This window comes from Rhopilema esculentum, chromosome 15 (genome assembly GCF_057945365.1).
Source record: "Rhopilema esculentum isolate cy_ngs chromosome 15, ASM5794536v1, whole genome shotgun sequence".
In the NCBI taxonomy this organism is placed as follows: Eukaryota; Metazoa; Cnidaria; class Scyphozoa; order Rhizostomeae; family Rhizostomatidae; genus Rhopilema; species Rhopilema esculentum.
In genome coordinates this window covers 3,015,553-3,042,699 of record NC_142829.1, presented here as the reverse complement: position 1 = coordinate 3,042,699, position 27,147 = coordinate 3,015,553, and the positions used below count along the sequence as shown (strand labels likewise).

Sequence of the window (27,147 nt, the reverse complement as noted above, 5' to 3'; positions counted from 1 at the left end):
TATGTGTTGTAAAGCTTTTTGAATCAATTTTTGGAAACCTGCATAAGTTCAAGGTGAATTCTAACAAATGAAAAGTTCTGCACAGCCGAAATCATTACTGTTGAAATAAATTCAAAGATAAAAGGTATTTTAATAACATTTCGCAACTAAGACGTGAAATAATGAGTTTGATTGATACTAGATGTAAATTAATGCACAAATTTTCGTTTTTTTAAGAGGCATTTCACAGCTACCTGAAGTGAAAGATGTTATAGGGAAGGAGGTAAGGTCTTTTATCAAATTTCGATAAACTGATGTTGCTCGTCTGTATTCATACTAAAACCATGTGTACTGTTTTATATGCGTGTTTCTCTTCCTTCTGTTGCTTTAAAAGTTTTATTTTTATTTTTTAATAATTATTATTTTTCAACAAATAATATCTTGAATTTGGAGATAGCTTCAAACCCTGAGAACATCGTTAACATATGCATTGCAGATTTAAATTGCTGCTAGTATTCTAGGTCATACTCAACAGCCATTTGTATATGCAACAGATATTTCAGGATATTACAATGTGAAAGGATTTACGCGCAAAGAGATAATAAATCATAATTCCACAGGTTAAGGAATTTTCCTGTATTTAAACACATCCATTTCCTTATTTCATTGCATACTTCTCTGGGTACCAGAGCCTCAGTGCAAGAGTGAGATCAGACTGTAAAAAACTCTTCTACTGCTCAACTCGACTCCTTTTTACAGGCATTAGTACTAAATTTTCCTTTTTCTGAGCTTTCAACAGATGATCAATACATTTTTTACAGTTCAATTCTACTGAGCAAATAATGGATACCAATTTAATATTCTCCTTTATCGTGGCATTTGGGAAGCAGCACTCGTATGCAGTAAGTCTGTTTATGTATATCAAAATCCATGAAGCCCTCTATCATACTGCTTTGGTTAGACATATCTTATTACAAATAATCCCTTGTCGTTGTTTTAAAGAGTTTTAAATTTTGGTCGTTTTAAGCTGTAACCTTGCAGTATGTATTGATGAAAATTAGAACTAGGCTCCCATAGACAAAATGCCCTTGATAATGGGACGGTGACGTAATAATCTCTAAACGTTGATTAAAAGAGCTTATAATAGTACTTTACACTATTCTTTGATAACCATTTTCCGCTCATTCTAGAAAAGTCCTTTTCTGGCTCTTCATTCACAGAAGAGAACAATGACCAATTTACAGTGATTTGCTAGAAAGAATCTTTGTTCATATGGTCATATCTTGGCCAATTTGTAACAGATAGCAGATTTTGCCTATATAGTGATCTTTTATGTTGTTCTTTCAATTATGTGGTCAAAATTCAAAATTTAACAGGTCGCCTTTTAGCCACTATTTTTAAATTAATTTATTCTAAAAATTTTTATGAATATTTAGTCAGTTAGTGTCCCATAAAGCTACCTACTGTCTGGCTCTTCTAGGGCGTAGTCAAAAACTGCAGTCTGGATAAGAAAGCATTGCTTTATTACACATTCTATAGCTCAAAGTTTTCGACGAAAAGTTTCAGTATCTTTAAAATGTTTGCTTTTTTCAAAGCAGTTGCTAATTTTTGTACCACCACATAAATTTTCACTCTAGTCTTTGTTTTTGGTGTCATCAATTTGAGTCTAAGTAAAAATATTTATTCCTAGAGCCAGCTAGCTGAAATAGTTCAACTACGAGCAAAAGCTGCAAACTTCTTTGGATCTTTGATAAAAGATTGTGAATCTATAATTCAAACGGGAAACCCTCCTGATTCTCTAAGGTGAGCAGAAAAGCCATTTAATTGTTACGTTCTGAAAGACTTCACATTTTGAGATTTGACTAAACCAATGCAACATTTGTTCCAACAAAGCTAAAATCCTTGGTTGCTTTGCTAGACATTGTTGAACTTTGTTGGATGTGGGAGTGGCCTAATCAGAGCAATATTTCATCCAGCATTTGTCGAAAGGAGGTTGTCGATTAACTAAATACGAAAACCACGGGGCTTAGCTTTATTCCCACAAGCTGCTGTAAATTGATCATCGCAAATCAATTCTAAGCAAAGTGAAAAGCGGCAGTCGTGTTTTTTACGCCTGATCCAATGAAACAGGGAGAACGTGACAAGACAAGGCAATTAATTATTAGGGAAACCAACTCTTCCAGCATCCTACACAACATCACATATTTTTCATCAAACTCGAACCTCCTCCAAAATTGACTATTATTATCCAACATCGTCCAACAAAGTTAAACTTTTTTTATAAAAAGTCCAACAAAGAAATGCTATATTTGAAAACTTTAAAGTCAATAGGGCACGAAATAGAAATTACGTACTGTAGAGTACTAAGTTTGTTATTCTAAAAGTTAAACGTAGATTTAACTATGTATTTAATTTACATTCCTGGAATAAAATTTGATAATTGCTTTATTCCTTATTTTAGGCTTTTATATTCAATTGTTGGCAAGCTTGTCAAGCATTGTGCAAAGCTTATTTATTCAAAAGTAAGTCCACGTGATTACCTTTTAGCTTTCTTGGGAATTGTATTTTCAAGGAAAACCAACGATCTAGCGAGAAAGTGGAATGATTAAGGGAAAACCTTCTGATTTTTGTACCTTAGTGAACTTAAACATTTAAGCAGTTCAATTTTTCAATTCTCAAGTTCAATTCTCAAGTATACTGTCTTATCAATTATACTGTCTGTCTTATTGTCTGTCTGTCTATCTGTATTATGTCTTATCAAGTATACTGTCTTATCATTCAAAAGTTCAATTCTCAAGTATACTGTCTTATCAATTATACTGTCTGTCTTATTGTCTGTCTGTCTGTCTGTATTATGTCTTATCAAGTATACTGTCTTATCATTCAAAAGTTCAATTCTCAAGTATACTGTCTTATCAATTTTCAAAAGATTTAGAAGAACAATGTCAAACATAAAGAACCATTTTCAAACCTTATTTTATCCTCGTTGTTTGTCTTGCCGTCAGTTAATAACAAGGCTAATACAAAACTATTTTCTTGCAACTGTATTACATAAATAATTGCGTATTCGAATGCAAAAAGGCCTTCTAACATGCGTTTTGTGTTTCTAAAAGTACTTTTCATCTTTCTTCACAATTTTGTCAACTTATAGACAAATCCTGAATGTCTGCTACCTCAAATCTTGGATCAGCTTGTCCTTCCGAGGCAAGGGCCTAAGAAAACCGTCCCAGCAACAGTGAATCAATGTCTGATTGGGCATCTTCATCAGGTTTGAGTGTCTCTCATTAATCTCATACATCTTGCTCATCAATTTCATCTCATTTTATAATGACAGCTGTGTTTATTAAGTCATGGTTGTTTTGTGTCTTATACAATCTTCTCTACTTTGCACAGACCCCTGTCGATCTAAAGCCAGTTTAACTAAGCTTTTTAGGACATAACAAGAAAGTGTTTGCTATAATATTCCACATAATGGTTGACGATACACATTAGAAGGTACATATCACATGACGATAGACCTTGTCTTACATGTCATACATGAAAGGTAACATAGACTGAGAAAGATTAAAGATGGAAACTTTCTTGCTTTAAGTTCATTTTTATTGACAATAGACAATTATGAAGCAAACTAACATGTTTTAAACTAATATTTTACTAATCTATTTGCTTAATTTAAAAAAAACCCGTGATGGAAAATAAAATAAGCATGACCAAGAAAACCAAGAAAAGACTCTTAACACTTTGGCCATGGTTAACTTCATCATTGACTACTTATATTCTTTTTGCTTTTTCTTCAGTTCCTTTGTGGACTTTCAACTTTGGATTATAAAAACGACAGCTTCATAAAAAGGAAATTGAAGGAAATATTCAGCAAGTACTTTTTGATGATAACAAAGGTACGTGGTACATTTCTAGTTTATTTTGTTTGTAATTCAGTGGAATTCTCTCACTAGCCCAGCTTTTGTTCCTTAAAGTTCTTCTCCGTTAGTGCAAATAAAATTTTAAAAAGGAAATATGTTGATCCTGATTTATTTGGATGCTCGCCCGTTCAATAGATTCTCAAATTAATTTCTAAATATTTTTCAGAGATGTAACTCTTCTCCCAATTCAACCAATCAATTTCTGGTAAGCATTGTCTTCTTTTTGCTAAACTTGTTGAAGGTTATTTGGTCAATAATTCCCCATATCTCCTTTCTGTGTTAAGCGTGACAGTCAAGAAAAGAGTGGTAATGTCCTATTTTAGACATTGAAGTTTTAATAGCTCTTGGTACATTGCATACAGTACGATAGAACTGTTAACAGTAATTTGCGTGTGACCTGTGGTTCAATCGTTCTATAAGAACAAGTCCTTCCTCAATCTTTTCCCCCACTTAGCAAGTCGTTTAGCATCTTATTGCTTATTACCTTTTGTACCAAAACGCTATTTAATCTAAATGCTACATGCTGGCTTATTAAGAAAATGTAATGACATTTAATTGAATCTATTTTCTCTTTTTCCTCTGCTCTTTCACTCGTCTCTCAAAAGTTCAAAATCTATCTCAATCTCTTACCACCCATTGCTGATACTGCGAGTTTCAAATTTTTGCCAATGTCTGCTCTTTCATCTCATTCTATTTCGTATTAGTATCCCAAAAGTATAATAAATGTGTATTTTTGGTTTGAAGCTTGTCCTCCAAGATCAGTCCACACAATCTACTCCAAGACCAAGCACGGTTCAGTCCACAAAGCAAGCCAGGTTTATTTATCAAATACTATTTTGCCCTTCGTTGAATTAGCTCTTACTATGTTACCTACTGGCCCTTGCCTATTTACCCTACTTACCCTTACCATAACTTTATTCTTTTGTAAAACATATTTTAAACATATTTTTTAAAAATATTTAGGCTATTTTAAAGCATTTTATTGTAAAATTATATCAAATTATTATCGTAAAATATTATAGGAACTCTAGGTTAACAGGTCCTTGGTTGATAGTAGCAAATTATTTTGCTGAACAAGTTTACCTGTATAAGTATGATTTTATTTTTATTATTATTAACTTACTCAACTTTTTTTACTAACAGCAAAGATGTAGAAAACCGCAGTATTTCACACAGCCATGTAAATTGTTTCATTCATTGTCAGGTTTTCTATCGAGTGACGTCGCTATTTTCCTTCTTTTTCAGTGATTTTCGACAGTTCGTGATGGAATTAATCGCAGATCACTTTCTCGTTCTTCCTCAACCGCCAGACAACCATTCGGCGGTGAGAAGCATGTGTTTATTGTCTTCCTTACTTCATTTTCTTCCTTCATTTCTCCGTTACTTTCTTCCTCGATTCTCTTTCTCATTTAAAGTGTTGTTAAGGATTTCTCTTTCTTCCCCCTTTCTTCCTTCTTTCTTTTCCCCTTTTTTCCCATTTCATGCCCCTTACTTACCTCTTTCTTCCTTCTTTCATTCCTCTTTCTTTCCTCAATTTTTCCCACCTTTTCCTTTTTATTCTTTGTTCCTTCGATATAGATAATGCAATGCTTTGGTTGGCAGCCCTCTGATAAATTTTAATGTTTACTCGACAATGAATTTTGAATATTATTTTATATAATCAATTCAACTGTATTCAGATTAAATTCAAAATTTGAGATGAACTGAATTAATTCGCATACAAATTGGTGCTAGATATCAAAGGAGGCTTAATCTTAAGGAATGTGTTGTTTTAAAACTGTAAATACTACAATGTTGTTTTCAAAATTAGTTTTTCAAGTATTCAAACTTTTCCCTAGCCAACAAAAGTGAAAATATAAATAATAGCTTGACCTAAAAAAGATTAAAATCTGAGCATTTTATTTTGCAATAATTATCAATTCAAACATTCGTACTATTTCTGTTTTAGGCTCTTTACTTCTTGTACAAGTTATTTAGAAGCACTAAAGATCGATCTGAGATCATAAGGTATTTGAAAATTGTGGGAAGGCTATTTTACGGGCTGGCCTAGTTTAACTTTGTGTTTTCCTAGATAATTTTATTCATAATGCGGAAGAGACTGTGTGTCTTGAAACAACTTCTAGTTCGATCGGTCAACATTGTCATCGGATCGGTCATCAATCGAACAACTTCAATGAGTTACAATGTTTAAAATGTCTTTATATTAACAAATCAATCGACCTGTTTGAAATTTAGCTATACCCTTTTGTGGCAAAGGTAGAATTGACGTGACAAGATACTGGAAATATTGGTTGGATCAAATGAATACCCATCAAGAACGGACGTAAAACGCAATCGACTTGTGTGATTGACCTATCACACATGAGCAGTTTTTGGTCTTGAAAACAAATTGAAAATTTTTATTTATTGTATTGCACTAGAATCACTTGAATCTGAATAAGAAATATATTATGACTGATTTTGATTTATGTAAGCAAAAACCAAATGTCACAAATTGATACCGTGAACGTTGACATCCAGATTGCCATGGGACCACATGGATTCAGTATGGCCATAAGATCACATGGAAAATCAGCTTCTAATATTCTGCCTAAAAATTCAGTTTTTACAAAGATGTGTGACACAAGAAAACGTACTACCTTAACAGTAGAATTTCATACTCAGGGGTAGTCACTTAGATTCACTATACTTCAATCAAAGAATGTTAAGGATGCATAAGGAAGCAAGAATTTTTATTTGCACTTTGGTGTTTTATGTAAAAGAACAGTAAAAATATATGTTTAACGCATAATGTATGTGGTTTTCGTGAAAAGTATTCAAAAAATATGAATTGATTGTGATAAGTGGTAATTATGACGTAGGCATCAATATGACTAAGGAACAGTTCTTTAGCTTAAATTTCTACGTTGGTGCTTTTTTCTTACGATATTTATTCTTTACCAGGAACAGTCCAGTTATCATAATGCAAATAATGGGTAGTCTTATTTCTTGCGATGCTTGTGGTGGAAATGCAGAACCACCAGGAATACGACAACCAGGTATGCCAAGGAAAAATTGCCCGCTCAAGCTTACCGCATGCTATACTATGTACCCAGGTGCTATACTATGCAGAGGAAGGCGGTGTCGAGATGTGTCGAAAGCTCTCTTTGATAAAGATTTTCAAAACCGCATTTTCCAAAATTCGTAATAAGAAAATAGTTGTTTCAGAAAAAAAAGTCTAGTGTAAGGAGATCAACATTTCAGCCCTATGACATATAACATTTTCAGACCATAGACTGCTAATTGTTCTTCAATGATGGAGAAATTTTGACAGATATTTCTTCTAAATAAACTGACGCTTACCCAATTTGGCCTATGAGTTTTTCCAAAAGATAACTGCTTGCAATTTGCTTAGATTTGAGCTGTTACATCCCTTTAAAGAATATTATGCAATCAAATCTCTGGCTTTCTCGAAACAAATCAAAGCTAATGAAATTTAATCACGTTGGCAAATAAAATTTAATATGTGACAGGGTACGCCTTTTCGATGCCCCTTGGGCTTTTGTTTTCTGCACAGATTACACGATTGTGGAGTTTGTGTTCATTGTAGCAGTGCTCGAGTAGGCATTATATTGTGTCTTTTATTGTCTTTGCGATTGGCGCACCGATAGCCCAAACATAAATGGTCCAAATGAACCTTCAGTCTTGTTATCGATCAGGGTCAAATATTCTGAGGATTTTTACATTTTTACATGTTACAAATTTTTATTTCGCCAGTTGGCTTTAATTTCGTTAATTGTATCTTTTAGCGATGGACATTCTTGCTTTAATTTTGAAATCGTACAAAGGTGCATCCAGTGACGATATGTAAGCTAACAAAAGCCATTCCTCGTTTCTTTAGTTTTATTAGTTCATTATTTCAACATAAAGCACATTCTGCTTCTACTTTTGTTTTTACTCTTTTTGCTCAACATTTTTTGGCACACAGTTATCTTCTCCTACACGTTTTTAATAAGCCACTGAAAAGCACTTCTTTTTTTCTTTGTCCTTGTTGTTCCATGTAAATCGTTACCAGCTGGCATGCAGATTTTCACTACCCTAGTGCACTGAACCTGGATTCTACGAGTGTGTCTTCCTAACCCCCCTGATCATAGACACATACGGGCCTATCTTGCACAATTAGAAATTCTACAATAAATCCTGTAACGTAACTTGGCTTCTTGGCTGGAGAAAGCGTATGAAAATAATATCGCATTGACAATGGCCTACCGTCCAGCTTACATCTATACGACCAACAAAAGATTTTACTACTCAACTCATGAAGACTTACGGCGGTGTCAAATGCCCCTCAACTTCCTGACAGATGCACCCCTGAATACTCATCATGAAGTGACCTCTGCAACACCAAAAACATTTGGTTTCCGCAGGAATATTTCTCAATATTTCCTGTTACCTTTTGTCATGTCTTGAATCAGGTTTTAATTTTTCTTTCCACCGTCTGTTTTTAGTAGCAACAGAAAGTACCCCAGTAAAATTCCCTGCTTAAATTGCCCAATCTTGGATGTCATTTACAATCGGTGCTTTCAATTGTCATTTCACGTAGATCGAAACTACAAGAACAGCTGCAGAACGTGCTGCAACTCAATATCCCTCAGTTTCAGGTAGAATTTTTAACATGTTCTTCTTTTTCTGTTAAATACAAATTGTAGTTGTTCGCCTAGATAAGAATTAAGGTCCTTTGGCAGCAGGTTTTATGTTCCTTTTATCATTTCCTCAATGGTGATTGGCTGTTTCTAGATACTTTTGCTGGGATAATAACATGATGATTATGCTAACGGACGTTTAGTAGCCAACAAGCCTACAAATAAAATGGGTGTTTGATGAACTCTCCCTCCATTCGAATTGGCAGTCCAAAGCATTCTAATAGGAGATCATTAATTAAATATTTTGCTGAGACAACACGTCTAAGACCCCCGTTCTATTTGACTTTGCTCCTTTTTTAACGCAAGGATTGCAATTTTCCAGGGCACAGTTTTTAAATCATTTGGAGTACTGGCGCAGAAAGACCCAGCATTGGCCAGAAGCCTTGTAGAAACTGCAAAAAGAAGTGTCGAAGAAGACGAGAGAAATCGTGGATGTGGTGAAGACAAACGCCTCAGGTAATTATCAGCGTCGACAAAAGGGATGTTCGGGGTCTGGAACCAACATAAATAGCATGAATGGGGCCTGGGTCCCACAAACTGAAAACTTGAATAAACTCCCAAGTATAATGTACAGCGTCTTCTTCCATGAAGCCTGCAAGAAAGAGTGTCCTATACCCACGCTTTCGCTTGTAAAACTGATGTATGGTTGTGAGCTGATCTAGCTAAGAGTTTTCTTGAGCCCCCTGCATAAGCCCTAGCAGTGGTTAAGTTCCTGGTCTGAAAATTGACGTACTTTAAAGCGACAACTTCAATGCATTCTAGAGCCTATGAATGTAGCACTTTGTGGTGAATGTTTAGTACAAGACTGTTATACCGCTCTTTTGTCACTGATAGTCGTTACTGCTTTTTGACATCTACTAAAGTTCTTGCGAAGTAAATTCATTTAATTGACTGCACAATTTAACAAGGAAATATGCCAAAGATTTCTTTGAATTGGGAAACCACCTACAAGAGAAACCATATTAGTCAATTTTGGGAATTGGTTTTCAAGGAAATATGGCTCTTAAATACTGCGTACTAAAAACAACCTGAAGCAATAGAAAAGTTTTCTAAGAAAACTTTAAATCCGACAATGTTTAATCGCTATTTAAAGAACAATAAGTAGTCCTAGGTTACCTATTAATTATTCCTTGTGCCCATCCTGGATAGTTAACAATTACTCGGCTAATTGCTCGCTGTAAAAGCAAAAGCTTTTTCTTAAACTTCTTTTATCAAAAAATGATTACTTTTTTCAAAAAATGTCAATAGAAACTTCATAAACTTCGTGGCATTCAATTCAATACAACTGTTATTTGGTTTCCTCAAACATTCTTTATTCTGACTTGAGCTCTGTAGCTGCCTAAGTAGCTTCACCATTCGTATTATAATTTCGATATTTTCTCTGGATTTTCTGAATTCGCTTAATTATTTCAATTTACAGGTATTCGTTACAAGAGTTCATTGCAGCAACAGAAGGATCGTAACGCACTCCCGTGGTATGCTACAAAATCTGGTCCTTGGTCAAATCTGCTTTTTGGTTGAAGACAAGCTTTCTCAAGTCTATAATTGTCCTCCAAAGTTGCAAAGACACATTAAAAGTACCACGATGGAAGTTGAGTGGCGGAAAATACACAGGGGTTCATGTACTGGACACAAGATATGAGAACTTGCTATAAGAATCACAACCACAAATTATCTAAACATCTTTAGATGATCTTTAGAACATCTTTTATTGCCAATATCCACTAGATAACTTTGCTGCTGAAAGATGTAATGATATACTCTTAGACAGCAAAGAGAGTTCAGTTTATAAATCACCATGCTTTATTATCCCGAATACATTTTGCTTGAGTGAGTCCTGAAATGTTTCTTATGAAGGGCAATGGTGTAGTCATATAACGCAAGAATAACACGTGATCTTAGAGGCCTTAAAAAATTTTCAAGATTCTGTAGATCTAATGACAAGGAACAGAAACACGAAAGCAAGTCAATTAGCCTAGCCTTATACGTCTGTTTTGTCTCTGTCTCTCTTTCCTCCTCCACGCACTCTTGTCGCACTCCTCCGTAGCCCCTTTCAGGGCCCACGTCACCGGGAGACCATTGGGAGCATGACCCCCCCACACTTTTTCCGCTAGCAAATTATTTCATTGCTGCAATAAAAGGTGAAAGAAGCCTTAGCCCCCTATTTTTGTTAGCTCTGCTCCCCCCCACTTTCGTTAGCCTTGGCTATGAAATGCGGATGGATTTGGTTTTTATCTAGAGAGCATGGAATTCAGATGCAGACGGAGGATATATAGATTCTCGTTAACGATCTAAGAAATGTGTTTGCCTGCATTTCTGATTGAAGGTATTTTGTGTCAATCAAAACTGAGTCTGTTCTACAGGACACTTGTCGATATAAATCAAATGTTATTGAGAGATGTGTGGGGAAACCTCTGAAACTCATTTATTTGAAAGCCCTTATGCTTAAAATTATTTCAAAAAGTGTGAACAAATTTCCTTTTCAAAGGGTAGACAACAAATATCCCCTCCTAACTTCTCGTCAATAAATTTTTTTAAAAGTTCCTCTGAGCAAGGGGTGTACATTCTTTTTTTTATAAGAACCAGTTAATTTAAGTTCAGGCTGACTGTTCTTAATTTTTTCGAAAATCTGAGGCTGGATTGTTCTCAATTTGTTCTTATATTAAGTGGGTGTAAGCAGTGCTATTGCTAGCTTTTTCGCTTAAGGGAGGTGTTCAGGCCTCATTTGCCAACAAAGTGAGTGAGACAGCCTTTATTTGCTGAAAAGTTTGAAAATTCACCGAAAAAGCACCCACGCATTGCTAAAAATCCTCGATTTTGAGAAAAAGCGTTGTTCAAAATTGCATTTTGCAGAAGCTCAGCCTCAGCTTGTTCTTAATTTGTTCTTAACTTTTGACCAGTTTTGAGGCTCGTGTTCTTAAAAAATTGTTCTTATAAAAAAAAGAGTGTATCACTCTTTCCAAAAAGCGTGCCAGATTTTTTTTAGAAAAATAAGATTTTTAAGGATTCTTTGAAAATTTTTCTCGAAAACAAGAGGGTTTTTGTCAAAAGCGTACGAGATTTTCGTAGAGTGCATGCCCCTCGCCTCGCAGAGACTCAAATAATCCCCACAGAAGCATGCGATGTAGAGCCATCCTCCACAATGACCCATTTTATACTACAGAGACTTTATCTTTGAAGAAATTTCGACCTTAATATTGCGGTAATGTTGACGCATTTAGGCCAAGCAAGTTTACAAAGAGTTGTATTTCACCACTCAATTTTTAAGCGAAAACTCAAGTTCAGTGATTTCCCGATGAAGCACCGACCTGACATCATTGCTCCTCTCCCCCATGCCACGATACCCCCGAGGCCCGTCACAATCCATGGTCACAATCTATGCAGCTGCAAAAAGGCCCCCGATTTAATAAGTTCGTCCTTGGTGGCATTCTTGGATCTTTCAGACTACTCAGAATTATCTCACGTTAACTCATAGTGGAAACCAAGCTTTAGAGAGTCATAAAATGTGGGATTTTTTGTAGATGGAGACAGTTTTGTTCTTATTTTACCCACTATCAGATAAATTCAACAACCAGCTAATTACTCTGTCTAAGCATATGAAGATTCTATCTAGCAAGTCGTAAAAATTGAGGATATACCCCTCACCCCTGTGCGTTACCCCCTGGCTATTTCAACGCGAGCATCCTTGTCAAAACTACATTTCCTTCGGAGAAGGGCCAGCCTGAGCAGGCCTCGTTTCGGACCAATAACATTTGGGACCTGGCCTAACGAAACCTGAAGTAAACATGGTCACGTAAATGTTAAACCTTGCTTAGAAGTCTGCAAAAGAAGAAAACATGGCTGGTTTTTCGATGAGAATAGTAGATGCAGATTTCTACCTAGCCAAGCCAGTTCCAGATTTGGACATCTGCTACTCTGGATTCAAGCAGGCAATGACCAAAAGGGTACCAGTGGTAAGGATTTTTGGAGCCACTGCAAAAGGTCAGAAAACTTGCCTACATATTCATCAACTGTTTCCCTACATTTATGTGAGAATCTCAGAGCACGATGCTTCAGGAAGATTTGCCAAGCAGTTTGCCACAAGCCTTGATGTTGCAATTCAAATTGCTTTGGGCAAGACAGTTTCCAGCGACTGGCATTCTGTTCACGAAGTTGATGTTGTGAAAGGATTGTGAGTTGCTTCCATTTTTGGTATTGGGTATTGTACTTATTATTTTGATAGGGGGTTTGCAAGTAACATTAAGCTAAATATTATCACAATCACAGTAAAGTTTTGCAAGATTACGAATATATGTTAAAGGCATGGCAAAAAGTATAGCTTCTCATTAATCATCATGAAGTACCTATATCATAATCAGGGGCGGATCGAGACATTCTCAACGTTCTCAATTGAGAATGTCAGATTTTCCCAGTTTGATTATTCTAATTAAAATGCTAAAAGTAATGAATGAGCTCAGATTTAAGATTCAAGATAAGCATACATCTTTTTATTATGTATTTTAGGTATTTAATTCTACACCATCGCCGTATTTGCTATATTTTACTCCGTTTTGCCTTTGCAAAACATTTTTAGATCTTCTCCGATGAAAAACCAAATTCTCCTTCATTGAACCTAGTACCCAGGAGAGTTGAAAGAGGCTGCGCCGCGTCCTGTATCTAGGCATGATTTTTAGAAAGTTTATCGACTGTTGCCATGCATTTTGAGAAGTTCCTTCGCATTTTTAGAAAGTTGGACGCAGTTTCTGCATGCGCACGCAGAGAATTTCAATTCATTTTTGTCCCTTAGAAGAGGTCGACCTGAAAGATTTTAACGAGAGGAAAATTCGCCAGAATGACGTATTAAACCCATTCACTTTTAATAGGGTATATCTGGCATATGTTTAACATATATTTTATGAGGTCTTGCCTACGTCGCAGTTTGAGAATCTTGAGAAGTTAGTGGGCTGGGCTGGTCCACAAAGTAGCGAAATTTGACAGGGAACACCAACTTCACGTGATCAAGAATCCACACTCCACTCCAGACTACAGTGGCAGTGGCAGTGCTTGGTAATGATATGTGTTTGTGCTTGATTAGAGAATAATTTCACATGAACCCATTGTAAGTATGGATGTATTGGAAGAATTGAAACATTTATTGACCGATTGTGCTTTGGATACCATCGAGGAGTATTTTTTTTCGCTGACTAGGGAATGGTTACTTACAAGTCTGCCGGGAGGGCCTAGGCGCCAGAACCAGATCGTAACACCCAACCTTCGACATTTATTGTGACAAAAGAATTGTTTCATTTTGCTGACTGAACCTTGTTGAAAGAGAGAGGGTCAGACTTTGAGGTACTGCTGATAAATTTTATATAGGGGTTCATTTTGTGCTGCTGCTACTGGGCCTAGAGGCTCAGGTGGTAAATTCTGCAAAAAGTTTGTTTTGTTTGCAGACTGGCCCCTCTAGATGCTGTTAAAATACTTAATTTAACACCAATACCTTACCATTTTCTTTCTGTTTTTGTGTAATGTGATTTAAATGTAGAATTCACAAAAATTACACTGTTCTGAATTTAACTAGAACTAGAATATTCATTCATTGATTAAATGGTGTCCTATCTTTGTAATATAATGTATATGGATACATTTTAGTTTGTTTTAATAGCTATTTAATTTGTTTTAGATAACATGTTATTTATTTGCAAGTTGAATTTCACTTTTGCTGTAATTTAATTTAAAGAACTAACTGTAAAAAATTTAAGAGAGATTTTAACAGTTAGAGAAGTCATTACTTTCTTAAAGTCTTGTTACTGATATTGTTACCAAGCAGAATAGGATTTGTTGTCACAGCCTTTGGTGATAAGTTTTGTGCTATGGTGGGCTGTTGTGTTCTATTTTAAAAACATTTGACATGTTGCATCTTTGGAAATTTTATGTGGTTAATCATATGAGCTGCATAGGTCTATTGTCATACACTGCACTTTTGTTTTGGAGATGCATCTCCTTTTTTGTTCTATTGATACTAAGCCAATAATGAACAAGGTTTATTGAGAGTGCAACACCAGAAGTCAAAATCTTGAGATATATTTATTTGAACAAGGTGGTACTAGGAACTGGAAATGCTGTCCAATAAAGAATATTTTACATTAAGTTAGTACACACAGTAAAGGCAGATATAATCTGTTTTTAATCAATGTTAAAATGCAGTATTTGGTATGATGTAATCTAGTATGACAGGAGTTGGAGTAATGGAGTAGTCTTTCAACAAGAAAAAAGATGAGAAATGCATTCGTTTCCTTATTTTAGCGAGCCTATTATCCAGACTAAGTTTTGATGGAATTATGGTTTGGATAAAAAGCTAATTTTGGTTAACATTCCTGTGAAAGGAAAGATTATGAAGGCAAAAAATTACATTCATTTTCTTTGGCAAAAGAAAGTGCCTCTGAAAGCTAAGCAAAGAGAAGTTTAGTTTAAGGTGTCAGGCTTCAGAAGATTCAAATTTAAATTTGATGGATCTACTAAATAGACAGTCATCCCAAAGTAATTTTTCTTCCATGTATTTCCAAATGATGAACAACAAATCTGAAACAGATATACAGACTTTGATTTTGATGCAGAAATATTTTACTCTAAAGCAGTGCAATTACTATATGCCAAAAGATATGATGCATTTAAGAGAGTTAGCATCCAGAAAGAAGTTGACTAGCCTTAGCAGTCTACTTTTGTTACTAGAAAAGGTTTTTGCCCATTTCTTTGTCCAAGTTTCTATGGCTTGTATACTCTGAAAGTGCCTGCATTTTTAGTAATTTCATTGGTCAACTTTCGTTAATAATTCTTTCGTTAATGATTGGTCAACCTTTACAGTCATGTGCTCGTGTTTCTGATTGGCCTATTTCGATCCACAACTGGGTATATATATTTCTTAGCGTAGAGTTTTCGATCTATGTTCTGACGTTTTAAACTCTGAAGAGTGTCAGACGAAAAGCTTTAGTTTACTAAATGTTTGCTTTTTTCAAAGCTATTTAATAATTCTTTTCCATGATGAGTCTTGTGCCCTTAAATTTTTTTCAATAATTTGGATCTCCACAAAACTACACTTCTTTCTATAAAATTCCACATGTTAAACCATTAGAAAACCAAGCACAATTTGCCACACACATTTTGTCTTGATCTTTGTGTTATTTTTCCCTGCATTACCCAATTTTCAATTACTAGTGTTGCTATGCTTATTGAGAAATTATTTAATGTTGCATCATTGTTGTTTTTTGGGCAATATTATGAGGGGGCAAGCCTATTGTTTTGATAAGATGACATCACATTTGTCCATTCTTTTTAGAATAAAAGACCTCTGTCTTCCCAAAATGTTGGGGGACAACTGCCTCCTTTCATGCCCTCTGGGTGTCTGCCACTTCTTATTGTTTGTTTCTATTTCTCCTCTTAAAATTACAATAATTTTAATCATTGCATCCATAAAAGACAGAAAACAATTTCTTGGGCGTTTCCGGGAAATGGGCGTGGTCGGTCGGTCATAATGGGTTTTGAGAATGTCAAATTTTTGTCTGGATCCGCCCCTGATCATAATGTAATGTCCCAAGTGTTGATTGTCCTTCAGTGTCTTTTTTTGACTGTTAATTTGCTCATGATATACAGTTCATAATCATATTATATTACATCTTTAGGATTTATTTTGGCCATATGTATTTGCCAAGCAATATGACTGGTTTAATCATTTTTATTTTAAAAAAGACTAAATCAAAGATTGAAGATCCAAGATCTGTCAAGCAACTTATAAGACATAATAAGAAAATTTCTCAATTTCTTAGCAATTACAATTGTAATATTTTTCTTTCTTCAAGCACATTTTATGGCTTCCACGATGAAGAGGAACACTTCCTAAAGATTTCAGTATACAACCCAAATCATATAAACATGTAATTTCTGAACATTTCTCTTCCAATTAAATTCGTTTTTATCAATGTATAAAGCCTCTTTTTAGGTGTTGCAAAACAATCCCTATCAGTAGAAGCTTATGATATATAAAGAATTGTAAGCTGTGTACATTCCCAGGACCATTGCTAGCTATTGTGCTCAAGGGGGTGCTTAGGTCTTATTTGCTGACAAAGTTGGTGAGCCATCCTTCATTTCCCGACAAGTTTTAAAATTTGCTCATGAAGCAACCCTAGGTGGCAGAAAACTCATCGCTTTTGCAACAAATTTTTTTGAGGTGTTGTCACACCCCTACACCTCACTAACTGCCTTGGCCGAGGTTGGCTTTCATGTATGAATCAACCAAATATGATATGAAAGCCTGCATGCTCAAGTGTAGTGTATTCTGTTGCTCAGTAGGTATTCACTGACCTCAAATATGGTGAAAACATTCCGTAATAGAGAGACCTTGCAACATGCAGATATTCAATCACTCACTCACTCACTCACTCACTCACTCACTCACTCACTCACTCACTCACTCACTCTCTCACTCACTCACTCACTCACTCACTCACTCACTCACTCACTCACTCACTCACTCACTCACTCACTCACTCACTCACTCACTAATATACTCACCAACTCAAAAACACTCACTCATTCAATCGCTAATTGATAGACTCACACATTCACTTGTTTACTTACCAATTGTCTAACCTTGAGGGTCATAGATAAATTGATAATGAACAGATATTATCTTTACACATTAAAGCACAATGTATTTGGCTAATTTCTGTTGGCTAGAATGCCCCTGTCATCTGTAATGTTGATCCATGTTGATCCTACTGCTGCTTTGTAGTATCCCTGAATCACCATGTGCAGTGGCATAATGATGATGTTAGAAGTATGAATCATCCCAATGGTTGAATGACCTTGTGTTTGTGGTTTCTGCTAAAAACTGAAATTTATTTTTCAGGATTGAAGAGTTATTGCTTAATGGGACAATTATGGGCAGGGTATTTCAACCCTATGAAGGTCACATTCCATTCTTGCTTCAAGTAAGATCTATGAATTAACTGTATGATACTTACAAAGAATTAAGACATGACTTTACTTGTTTCTGGTGTTTTGCAGGGCTTCATGTTAAATGGATCAGAAAGTTACTCCATTAACCCATATCTAGTTATAAAATGTGTTTTTCTTTTCCTTTGATTTGTAGCTTTATTTTTATTTTGCTTATCGTAATTGTTAATAATTAAATGCTTTTAATTCTATATTAAGCTTAAATTTCTCGAGTCCTTTATCTAGGACTCAATATTTTGTGAATGTTATCTGCTCTTTAGGGACGTGCAGTTTTGAAAACTCTCCCTTGTTCTGCCTTAAAGGTTTGATTGGTTTGTCAGTAACAAACAAGATTATTTTCATAGAGAAATGAAACATATCTTGATTTTAGGCAAAGCTTATTCTAGGATATAACTTCTTAAAAGACCAATGTATTTGGGGGCTTTATCACTGACTGAAGACAGCTCTTCACTGGCTTTAAGCAACAGTGCTGTGTATTTATAATAGACCCTGATAACATTTCCTTTACCTTGGAATGCACAAGATTATCTGAAATTGCAGTTTGATGTTTCAATAAAATAATGCAAAATAACTAACAGGATTTCATAATAACGGGAAAATTTACTAACCTGGTTGTTAAGATTAAGGCACAGGTGGGGTTGAAACGATGTAATAGAAGTTTATTAAGGACTGTTTTGGAAAGAGCAACTTTAAAAATTGAAGAGATTAGATATATTCTGACGAGGAGGAAGAAGAATGTAGCAAATTGAATGAAAGGCAGGGTCCACTGCGAAGTCGAAGATATCTAAGAAGCCTTGCTTGACATAAGGTCTTATTAGTTCAAATATACTTATTTCGATTTATTTAATAATATGCACTTTCAGTTCTTCATAGATTGCAACTTATATGGAATGAATTACATTAATCTTGCTGCCGTTAAATTCAGACTGCCTGTCTTGTTTGTTGGAGGTATGGAAGGTCTTTTTCTTCATTTTCGATTTATCTCCACTAATTTCAAATCTCTAGGCATTTTGGAGCGAATTATTGTCTTCGTTCATGAGTTATATTGAAATTCATGGCTTAGACCGACTCTTGGAACTATTATAAATAATTTTTTATTGAGCCCCATTACTGATTGTTTCTCAAGTCATTTATCATTCGAGACTCCAGAAATTAAAAAAAATGACCATTCTAATACAGTGTATCAACCATCAGATAATAATCATGAAAATGAAATTGTATTTATAACGAGGTTTCTACATCTAGATCTATATAAATACTTTGCAAGACCAATTGGTATCCCTGCAAAGGTTTGTTTTGCCAGTAAGCAGAGACGGAAAAATGCGATTCTGATTTGTTTTGTCCAAACAGAAAGCAGATTACTATTTTCTGAGTTCAAAGGACATATGTAGAGATTAAAAGCCAAACCTTACCTTTTTATTGATTCTGCGATCAGTGTTATATCACACCCTACTTTTTGCGATTTTCAAGAGAACTATACAAAGTTCTGGTGGTGGTTGATCGGGATCTCATCGAACATGCTGTTTCTTTTAAGGCTTTTACTAATCCGAATCTGGTTAAAAATTTCACTATTTCTTTATCATCCGACAGACAAAAAGTATGTTGATATTTTACTAAATTAGAAATGTGCAGCGTAGAAATTCTATGATAGGAAAGGCGGCTCGTAGTACGAACTTTGATAGTTTTCTCGCGTTATATATTGGTAATTCAAAGAACAGACTTTATATGAAAGTAATCTATTGAAATTAAAACTTCATCCAAATTCTGTATTGTTTCACAAAATTTTTTGATGCAATGCTTTCTCGGTATTTATTCTTGAACTGATAATGTTAATTTTTTGTATAATTTTCCAAATTTTTATCTTTGTTCTCTCATCCAAGATTTCGAGGAGAGCTTGAAAAATCCTTCGTTTGCAAGTCCGGTTGTCAACAAACAGAGAAAAAGCCAACTTCTCTCCCCTCTTGGTTCTCCATCACAAACATGCTACGAAACTTGGCTTCCAGAAAACCTTTCACGGTAATCTATTTAAAAAATATCTCCCTGATAATTTTTTTTAATAGCCAAAAATATTATTTTTTGCAATAATGGCAGTATGTAGGGACCAGAAGTATAAATGGTAAGGTAATAACTGCAAGAAAGCTTAAGTAGCTACGTTGACAGTAAAGCCATATTCTCAGCAGATATTGATGAACGATCAAGTTTTCCATAAAGTTACACCACTTGTTTTTTTTTCATCGCAGGGAGATGCTAATGCCTGCATGGGTTTCACGTCAAAGCACTTGTCTTTTGGAAGTTGATGCCATAGCAGCAGACATATTGAACAAAAACGACGTTAAAGGTACTTATTTGGAAACGTGGTAACCAGTTTCGACTGATACTCTGATATTATCACGTCTCTTCAATGGGATTTACTCTGTGGCAATAATGATGTGATGGAGATGTTTCGATTAAGTGTTGGGATAAAGAAAGGGATAGGGAATTATTCGAGAGGAATAAAGAAGCAATTTTCTTTTCGCTTAAAAGGGAATGATTTGTTAATCTAGTAATGGAATACATGTATCAGGTAAATTTGCTTATTTTCTCATGGTGTCATTATTTGCAGATTCATTGGGGAGCTGTCCTGGTCTAGTAGCACTTTGGCAAGAAGAAAAGCAGCGACGAATATTGAATAACGAATCGGCTGATATTTCTGCTGCTGTTTCTCAAGGTATCTGTGCCCTGTTTACCTTTGTAGCTAAAGGCCTGTTTACTTTATGATAGTTAATCTACATTCAACCCAGGTACCAAGGATGAAACTCTCTCTCAAGCCTAAGTTGAACTTAAGTTGAACCCGAGTTGAACCCGGACAAGATTTTTAACGTGTTGTTACCCTTTTGTTAAACTGCATGTATGCACCGCTTTCATAAGTAACTCAGATAATTTTTTCGCAAAAAAGTCAGATATTAACAATGCAAGCTTCAGTCCACGTAAAATGGCTTTGGGTGCTAGTTATTCGACGAGTAGAAATCAAGACTTTTGCGAACCATTCCTGCTAATGGGACACAAAGCACTTTACGTAATGTTTGAAAAGACATTATTATCGTTATCATAATATCATCATGTGGCTAAATCCAGCCTTGTTTAGAAAACTTAAGATTTAGTTAGTCCTTCACCTTTCCGTGCAATGTACCATCATGGCCAGAAGTACTTGGAAACCCAGTAATTTGCGTTGTGTTTTTCTATTTTTCAATTCTTTTCCCTTATATTCTTATTTCCTAATTCCTATCCCCCCCGCTAAGCAATGTTGATCATTAAAAAAATCATAGAAGTCGCAGAAAATAGCGTATTTTCTTATCCCCTACGTCGTTTTGTTGTAAACCAAAATTGTTCAAAGGGGGTAGTGGAGTGGCTGAATTTTACCTTGAAAACTGACGTCATTCTACCAAAACTTTTGGCAGCCATTGTAACTCCTGTTCCACTTATGATTTGCAGATATTTTAGATTATTTCCATTTCTCAGGTGAACGGCAAAGGATTGTTTTTGAGCCTGAGCGAAGATATCTCGAAGATTTCCAGCTCATTTTGGAGACAAAATTAAAACAGAAGTAAGCAATGTCTTCATGTTTAATGAATTCTATTGCAGCTTTCGACACCAGTCTTTAAATACATCGACACTCATTCTAGAATCGTCTGCCTTTATTTATTGATACTTTATTACTCTATTGAATGATCTCGATGCTCTATTTCTATGATGATATATTTTGAATAAGGCTCCTGGCGAACTTAATAGCTTAAAATGATCATAAAACTAGGCGAGCTTTTGAAACAGGACATTTTTAAAAATTTGGATTAAAATCTGATACTTTGCAATGAGTTTTTTATAAAACTCGCAGGAAATGTCACATAAGCCTAAATTGTTATACTAAGTCACCTGAAATTACCACACTCGTATATGGGAAACTTTCGAACAAAGGAACCTTAATGATATAGCTCCTTGAAAATTCTAGGAGCTTTGGAAGTGATCGATTGTGTTTGGGATTAGTTTTGCGAGTCTTGCATTCAATTTTTGCTATTGTTAGAGGTAAAACTCTGAAAATCTTTTTAATAATTCTTCTGTATTTTTTAGGAATTCAGAGAATAGTTCACCAGTAGAAGAGCCACTTCTGGACAGTCCAAATCTTATTTCTGGGGATACACCAACTCCAGAAGACCAGTTATGCAATAAAGATGTAGATTTTGACGGTAAGAACTGAAATCGTTTTCAAACATAAATATCAATACTCAACTGGTTCTATGTCCTAGATATTGACAATAGCTATAGGCGCTCTCTTAGGCAATGTATATGTTATTTTTGTTGCTTGCGAATAGGTTTCCTTGGCATTTGCCAATTGGAAATAACCGATTGTATAATGACTTATTCAGTTTGGTGTAAAATTTAGTCTTATACTTTTTATGACATTGAGCATTTTTTCTTTTATGGATTATTTAAAAAGATTTTTGGCGATGATCGAGATCGGATTCGTCCCCCCTTTTGCCCCCTTCCCGTGACACCTAAAATGCTCTCCATATCGTAAAATACCCTTCAAAATGAATACAGCAAATGGGCATCTACTCAATCCTTTTCAAAATTTTGTTTTATGATTTCATTCTTTCATATTTATAATCGTGAGTTTTGATCTAAATATAAGATGTGAAATCAAAAATGGTATATGTTTGCTTCATGCTTGCCCACTCCTCAGACAGTCTCTAACATCGAACATATCTCATCTTTGATAAAATCTGATAAAATCGAGCACTGTTATGTTAAAATAGAGAATACATGCACTGATGATGATTGGTTTATATTTATGTTAAGAATCACGACCAATCGTCGACGAAGAAGCAATTCGTCAATCACTCTCCCAAGTGTCGTTTATAAAATCACCTACATCGCCAAGACAGAAAACTGCATGTGAGTATGAAGTCAATTTTGATTGTATGAAGCTCAGATGATTTTATGAATCAGTTTAGACAGCAAGGCTGGAACATTTGAAGAGTACAAGAAGGTTTTTGTAGAGAAATAGCAACTGCGCCAGCAAGTATTGTGCTGACGGGTAAGAAAAACTGCTGCAAAAAATGTTTTCTGAACAATTGCTGAAATCAAGCTTATTGTGTTATGGGCAGCCACTTATTGTGTTATGGGCAGCCATTTCCTTTACTAGACTATTTTTATAAGAATTTTATAAGAACACGAGCCTCAAAATTAATCAAAAGTTGAGAACAAATTAAGAACAAGTGGAGGCTGAGCTACTGTATTAGAACTTCTCGTGTTCTTGCTGGCTCTTTTGACAGAGTAGATCCCAAAAATACAAGTTTAGTGAGATTTCAAATTCTTCATTGCAAAATATAACCTCTAAGCGAATCTATTACTCAACATCAACACAACCAACAACTTAACCAAAAAATGAAATTACTTAGTGTTACACCCAGTATTGAATTAGTCTACCAATCAGATAAAAGAAGTATGTAAATTATATATTTCATCCAATCAGATTCTTGATGTTATACGTGTGATATTACTCAGTCTGCACACAAAGCAGTTCGTGATTAGTCCTAAGGGTATAGTTATTATTGATACACGCAAATAAAAGGATTAGTATAATTATGCTCAAATGATTAGTAAAAAATAGCTCCCCTACGAAGCCCGCTACGCGGGCTTGCCAGTGACCCTACGGTAGAGTACATAGATTAGCCTCGGAAAAGACAAGAATTCTGTCGAAGCCCTCAATGAGCATGCAGATTAGCCTCGGAAAAGACAAGAGGTGTATCAACCTCGATTTGAAAAAAATTGGCTCCGCATAGGTCACGTGATAAAAAAATTACTCGCACTCCTGTGACTATCGCTAGTCAGGGGGTCGCCTGAAATAGAGAAGGGGTAGAGGCTCCCCCCTTCCTAGCGATAGTCACAGGAGTGCGAGTAATTTTTTTATCACGTGACCTATGCGGAGCCAATTTTTTTCAAATCGAGGTTGATACACCTCTTGTCTTTTCCGAGGCTAATCTGCATGCTCATTGAGGGCTTCGACAGAATTCTTGTCTTTTCCGAGGCTAATCTATGTACTCTACCGTAGGGTCACTGGCAAGCCCGCGTAGCGGGCTTCGTAGGGGAGCTAGTCTTCCGTTAATTGAAAGTTGCTTCAAAACATTTGCAAGCCCAGGTCTATTCGTGTTCCTCGTTTGAATATTTTAATGGGTGTCCCCCTAAGTCTCCTGTTTTAATTTTCCATAACATTTCATGGTAAGACTTCCCAACTTTACTTATCTGTTTACTCCTCTGACAAATCAAATTAAAATTGAATCTATCCTGAAAATCAAAGTAAAAAAACAATGCCCTCCTACATTCTTTCAATTTAATAAGGAATGCAAGCAAAAAGTGTAATATCATACAGCAAGCAGGCAAGCACATTCTAAACATGACAGAAGACAAACATAATTAATCCAATCCATAGTCACGCCTACTGTGAGTAGCATATACTATTGGCAAGAGCAGGAAATAATTGCTCGAGGACAAAGTATTATTTACTTGCAGCAACAACCCAATTGAGATAAGAGCTACTTTCGTGTAGGAAGATAATGCTTTATTACCTTGATTGTAATTCAGTAAATCCTTTAAGAAAAGTAAACGTAAACTTAATTACTTGCTGGCTCCAGATACCGATACTTACGAAATTCCTAATAGAATCAACCCAATGAGTAGTTCCTCGATTATTAAGATTATCAATAAGCAATAGAAACACGTTCGCGGCGGGTCTAACGACTCCTTTTAGCAACCGGTTTTTAGTGTAATTTCACCCAAATAAGCAGGAAGTCATTTAAAATGGTTTCTAGAATGATTCATTTACAATTCCGAAAATGATGCAGGCACAATCTACAGTAACAATCCAGCTTCCTTTCAGCACAAAACCACGAAAAGAGGCAAAAATTCACCGTTAGCGGAAGGGGTCTAGCAGTAAGCAACCGGTTTTTAGTGTAATTTCATCAAATTAAGCATAAAATCATTTTAATATGGTCTTGTTAAGTGACGAATACAACAAATCCATTTTCCTTGAAGGAAAAAATTTCATGGGTTAATCCTATAATTTCTCCTATTTAGTCAGAATCAAATTTTCAAGTTTTCCAATCATACACTCTTAGCCCTCGTCGACTTATAGGGCGCTTATAAATATTTTCTAAGGCCATTCTTAAAGCTGTAATGTTCATTTTGAATCCAACGTGAATATCTTTATCATAGCATTTCGTTCAATTCTTGTTCACTTGTGATGTTGTTTCAAGATATAATTTCGGGCCACCTTCAAAGTTCCTGTTTGTTTTGAATCAAACATTAAAGTTTTCCAACTCTAAATTCCTGTTAGCCGTTATTGGTCCATGGTGCTCGTTTAGATATATATCATCTAAAAATTTTTTAAGAATCAAAATTCCTAAATATTTATGCCGATTCATAAAGGAATTAATGACTCCTCTTCTAAACTCCAAAGAGTTATAGAGTTATTATGCAGTTCTATACATTTGAGGTCCACATATCACATCTTCGTCACAATTAGCTTTTGAAACACTGCAGGAACAAAGCAGTTAAGAAATAGAAAGATAAAAAACAGCCAAGTTTCGTGCATCAGAAAGGAATCTTACTCTAACAACAAATTAACAAAATACAATTTACGGACAACAGCTGATCTATATAACTTTAGTCCTTTTCTCCACAGTCAAGTTTTTTCTTGTTTCATCATTTGATTTAACGCCAGCATAAATGCCATAAATTTCGTTTAGAAGGTCCGAGAATCACGTCAGCGTCGTAATTATTGCTTGAAATGCTCTTTGATCTAGCTGAAGAACAAAAAGAATAATGAAGATGTTATTCCATGGTTAACGAAAGCACGTTTTAAGGAAATCGATAGTCACAATGCTTTGTAAAAATTTCAGAAAAACTGTTCGCCTCGAGAGCCTAGCCAGCCCTTTAAGCGGCCGGTTTTTAGTGTAATTTCATCAAATTAAGCATAAAATCATTTGAAATTGTTGTTGTTAAGAGAGCAATGCAGCAAATCCATTTTCCTTGAAGGACAAAACTACAAAGAGGTAAAATATTAAGAGAAACACATTCGCGGCGAGTCTAGTGACTCCTTTAGCAAACGGTTTTTAGTGTAATTTCACCCAAATAAGCAGAAAGTCATTTAAAATGGTTTCTAGAATGATTCATTTACAATTCCGAAAATGCTCTCAAAGCTAGAAATAATTTTAACTTAAGAGGAAATAAAATCCTATTCTTCTCGGTGGAAAGCTCACAGAAAAAACTGAAATTTTAATCGAAAAATACTCACTTGTTGTACCAAAAAGTCAGCGAATCCGATCGTTTATCTACAAAAAAGGATGGCGGTTAGGAAAAGTTGCTGCAAAGGGTTCTCGTTAGGCATAAAAAGTTAGGGGCTGGCATTACATAATTCGCATTACAACGGGTTTCCTATGAAAATAAAATCTTCTTGCATCAAGAATAAACAGCAGGAAAAATCTACCACAATTCTTCATACTTTGATTGCTATAAAGCAAATTCAGTTTCCTTTTAGCACAAAACCACGAGAAGAGGTAAAAATTCGCCGTTCGGGGCGGGGGTCTAGCAGTAAGCGGCTGGTATTTAAAGGCCGGTTTTTAGTGGAATCTCATCGAAATGAGCACAAAATCATTTGAAATAAGTAATATCGAAAACACGTAAGAACAACAACGCTTACTTGTATTCGCATGCCATCGATTCTGATGCCAGTTTAGAACCGGAACAGCCAGCAGCCATCGCAAAACCAAATATCAGGTAGCAGCGCGTGTACCGTACGTAGCTACTAAAACGAAAAGGAAGATCGTCAAAAGCACGAATTACATGGCTCTGGCAAACGAAATAAGAAACGGGGTTCAATCGTCGATCAATAAAAAACCAGTTGATAAAAAAAGCCAAGGAGACTCACCTGAGATCGAGAACACCCAGCACGATTGACTGCTGTAGCTGTAGCTGTAGCTGTAGCTGTAGCTGTAGCTGTAGCTGTAGCTGTAGCTGTAACACACGACACGACCGTCGGCGACCGCTTCAAGTTCGAAAAGGAATGCCAAGCAGCAGTGCACGAAGATTTATCATCCAATTCCAAATCACCGAAATTATCGGCACACAGTAGATTCTTTGTGGAAAGCGAAACGAATTTGAAAAGCCTCAGTTCAAATTGAAGGGTTGCTGTTGGAAGGAGTTTTGAAATCTTTTGTAGAGAGCAAGAGAAAAGAGAGAGAAAGAACCTATAGAAACACGGGACAAAGACCACGGAGAGCACTAATCGTGATCGCGAGATTTTGGAACGAACCCGGGAGAAAACCGTTAATATCTCAAAAACGGAAGCGAAAATACGAAAAAGCGGACCTTATGTTTGAGCCTCGAGGATCTAGGATTCAGTGGAAAAAAGAATTTTGAAAATCGGCCGAGCGGTTTTGGCTGAAAACCGTTTGAATCGCGGGGCGGTTTGGATCTTTTGTTCGGGGTTGATTTGCATATCCGAATTTTAGTTATAGTGACTCCCCTACGAAGCCCGCTAC

The 27,147-nt window shown here is 35.6% G+C and overlaps 2 protein-coding genes and 1 long non-coding RNA gene across 9 annotated transcripts in view; 2 read left to right on the top strand and 1 right to left on the bottom strand.

Moving 5' to 3' along the window:
- The window catches only part of LOC135685612 (protein MMS22-like), a 69,674-nt gene extending 58,999 nt beyond the window's left edge, over positions 1–10,675 (top strand). For 2 of the 3 annotated variants that reach the window (XM_065201598.2, XM_065201597.2), the window contains exons 25-39: positions 217–262; positions 801–881; positions 1,670–1,782; positions 2,441–2,501; positions 3,131–3,247; positions 3,777–3,875; positions 4,066–4,104; positions 4,644–4,714; positions 5,145–5,223; positions 5,848–5,906; positions 6,843–6,937; positions 7,688–7,745; positions 8,482–8,539; positions 8,904–9,037; positions 10,002–10,674. In XM_065201598.2, coding sequence (XP_065057670.2) covers positions 217–262; positions 801–881; positions 1,670–1,782; positions 2,441–2,501; positions 3,131–3,247; positions 3,777–3,875; positions 4,066–4,104; positions 4,644–4,714; positions 5,145–5,223; positions 5,848–5,906; positions 6,843–6,937; positions 7,688–7,745; positions 8,482–8,539; positions 8,904–9,037; positions 10,002–10,044 — 1,153 coding nt within the window. In that variant the 3' untranslated portion in view covers positions 10,045–10,674. Of the gene's footprint in view, positions 1–216; positions 263–800; positions 882–1,669; positions 1,783–2,440; positions 2,502–3,130; positions 3,248–3,776; positions 3,876–4,065; positions 4,105–4,643; positions 4,715–5,144; positions 5,224–5,847; positions 5,907–6,842; positions 6,938–7,687; positions 7,746–8,481; positions 8,540–8,903; positions 9,038–10,001 lie in introns of all 3 variants that reach the window. The other variant, XM_065201596.2, reaches the window with a different exon arrangement.
- Positions 10,676–11,908: 1,233 nt separating this feature from the next.
- Positions 11,909–27,147, top strand: part of LOC135685611 (DNA polymerase zeta catalytic subunit) — a 48,133-nt gene continuing 32,894 nt past the window's right edge. The window contains exons 1-10 of one of the 5 annotated variants that reach the window (XM_065201595.2): positions 11,909–12,752; positions 16,417–16,491; positions 17,466–17,547; positions 18,436–18,520; positions 19,453–19,588; positions 19,813–19,910; positions 20,175–20,279; positions 21,071–21,155; positions 21,677–21,792; positions 22,406–22,501. In XM_065201595.2, the coding sequence (XP_065057667.2) occupies positions 12,418–12,752; positions 16,417–16,491; positions 17,466–17,547; positions 18,436–18,520; positions 19,453–19,588; positions 19,813–19,910; positions 20,175–20,279; positions 21,071–21,155; positions 21,677–21,792; positions 22,406–22,501 (1,213 nt within the window). In that variant the 5' untranslated portion in view covers positions 11,909–12,417. Of the gene's footprint in view, positions 12,753–12,774; positions 13,913–16,416; positions 16,492–17,465; positions 17,548–18,435; positions 18,521–19,452; positions 19,589–19,812; positions 19,911–20,174; positions 20,280–21,070; positions 21,156–21,676; positions 21,793–22,405; positions 22,502–27,147 lie in introns of those variants that run through there. The other 4 variants (XM_065201594.2, XM_089112672.1, XM_089112671.1 and 1 more) reach the window with 4 other exon arrangements.
- Positions 25,190–27,116, bottom strand: LOC135682347 (uncharacterized). Its single transcript, XR_016144619.1, has 4 exons — positions 26,535–27,116; positions 26,307–26,411; positions 25,902–25,938; positions 25,190–25,410 (listed from the first exon to the last, which is right to left on the bottom strand). It is a non-coding gene; the product is annotated as an uncharacterized LOC135682347 (long non-coding RNA).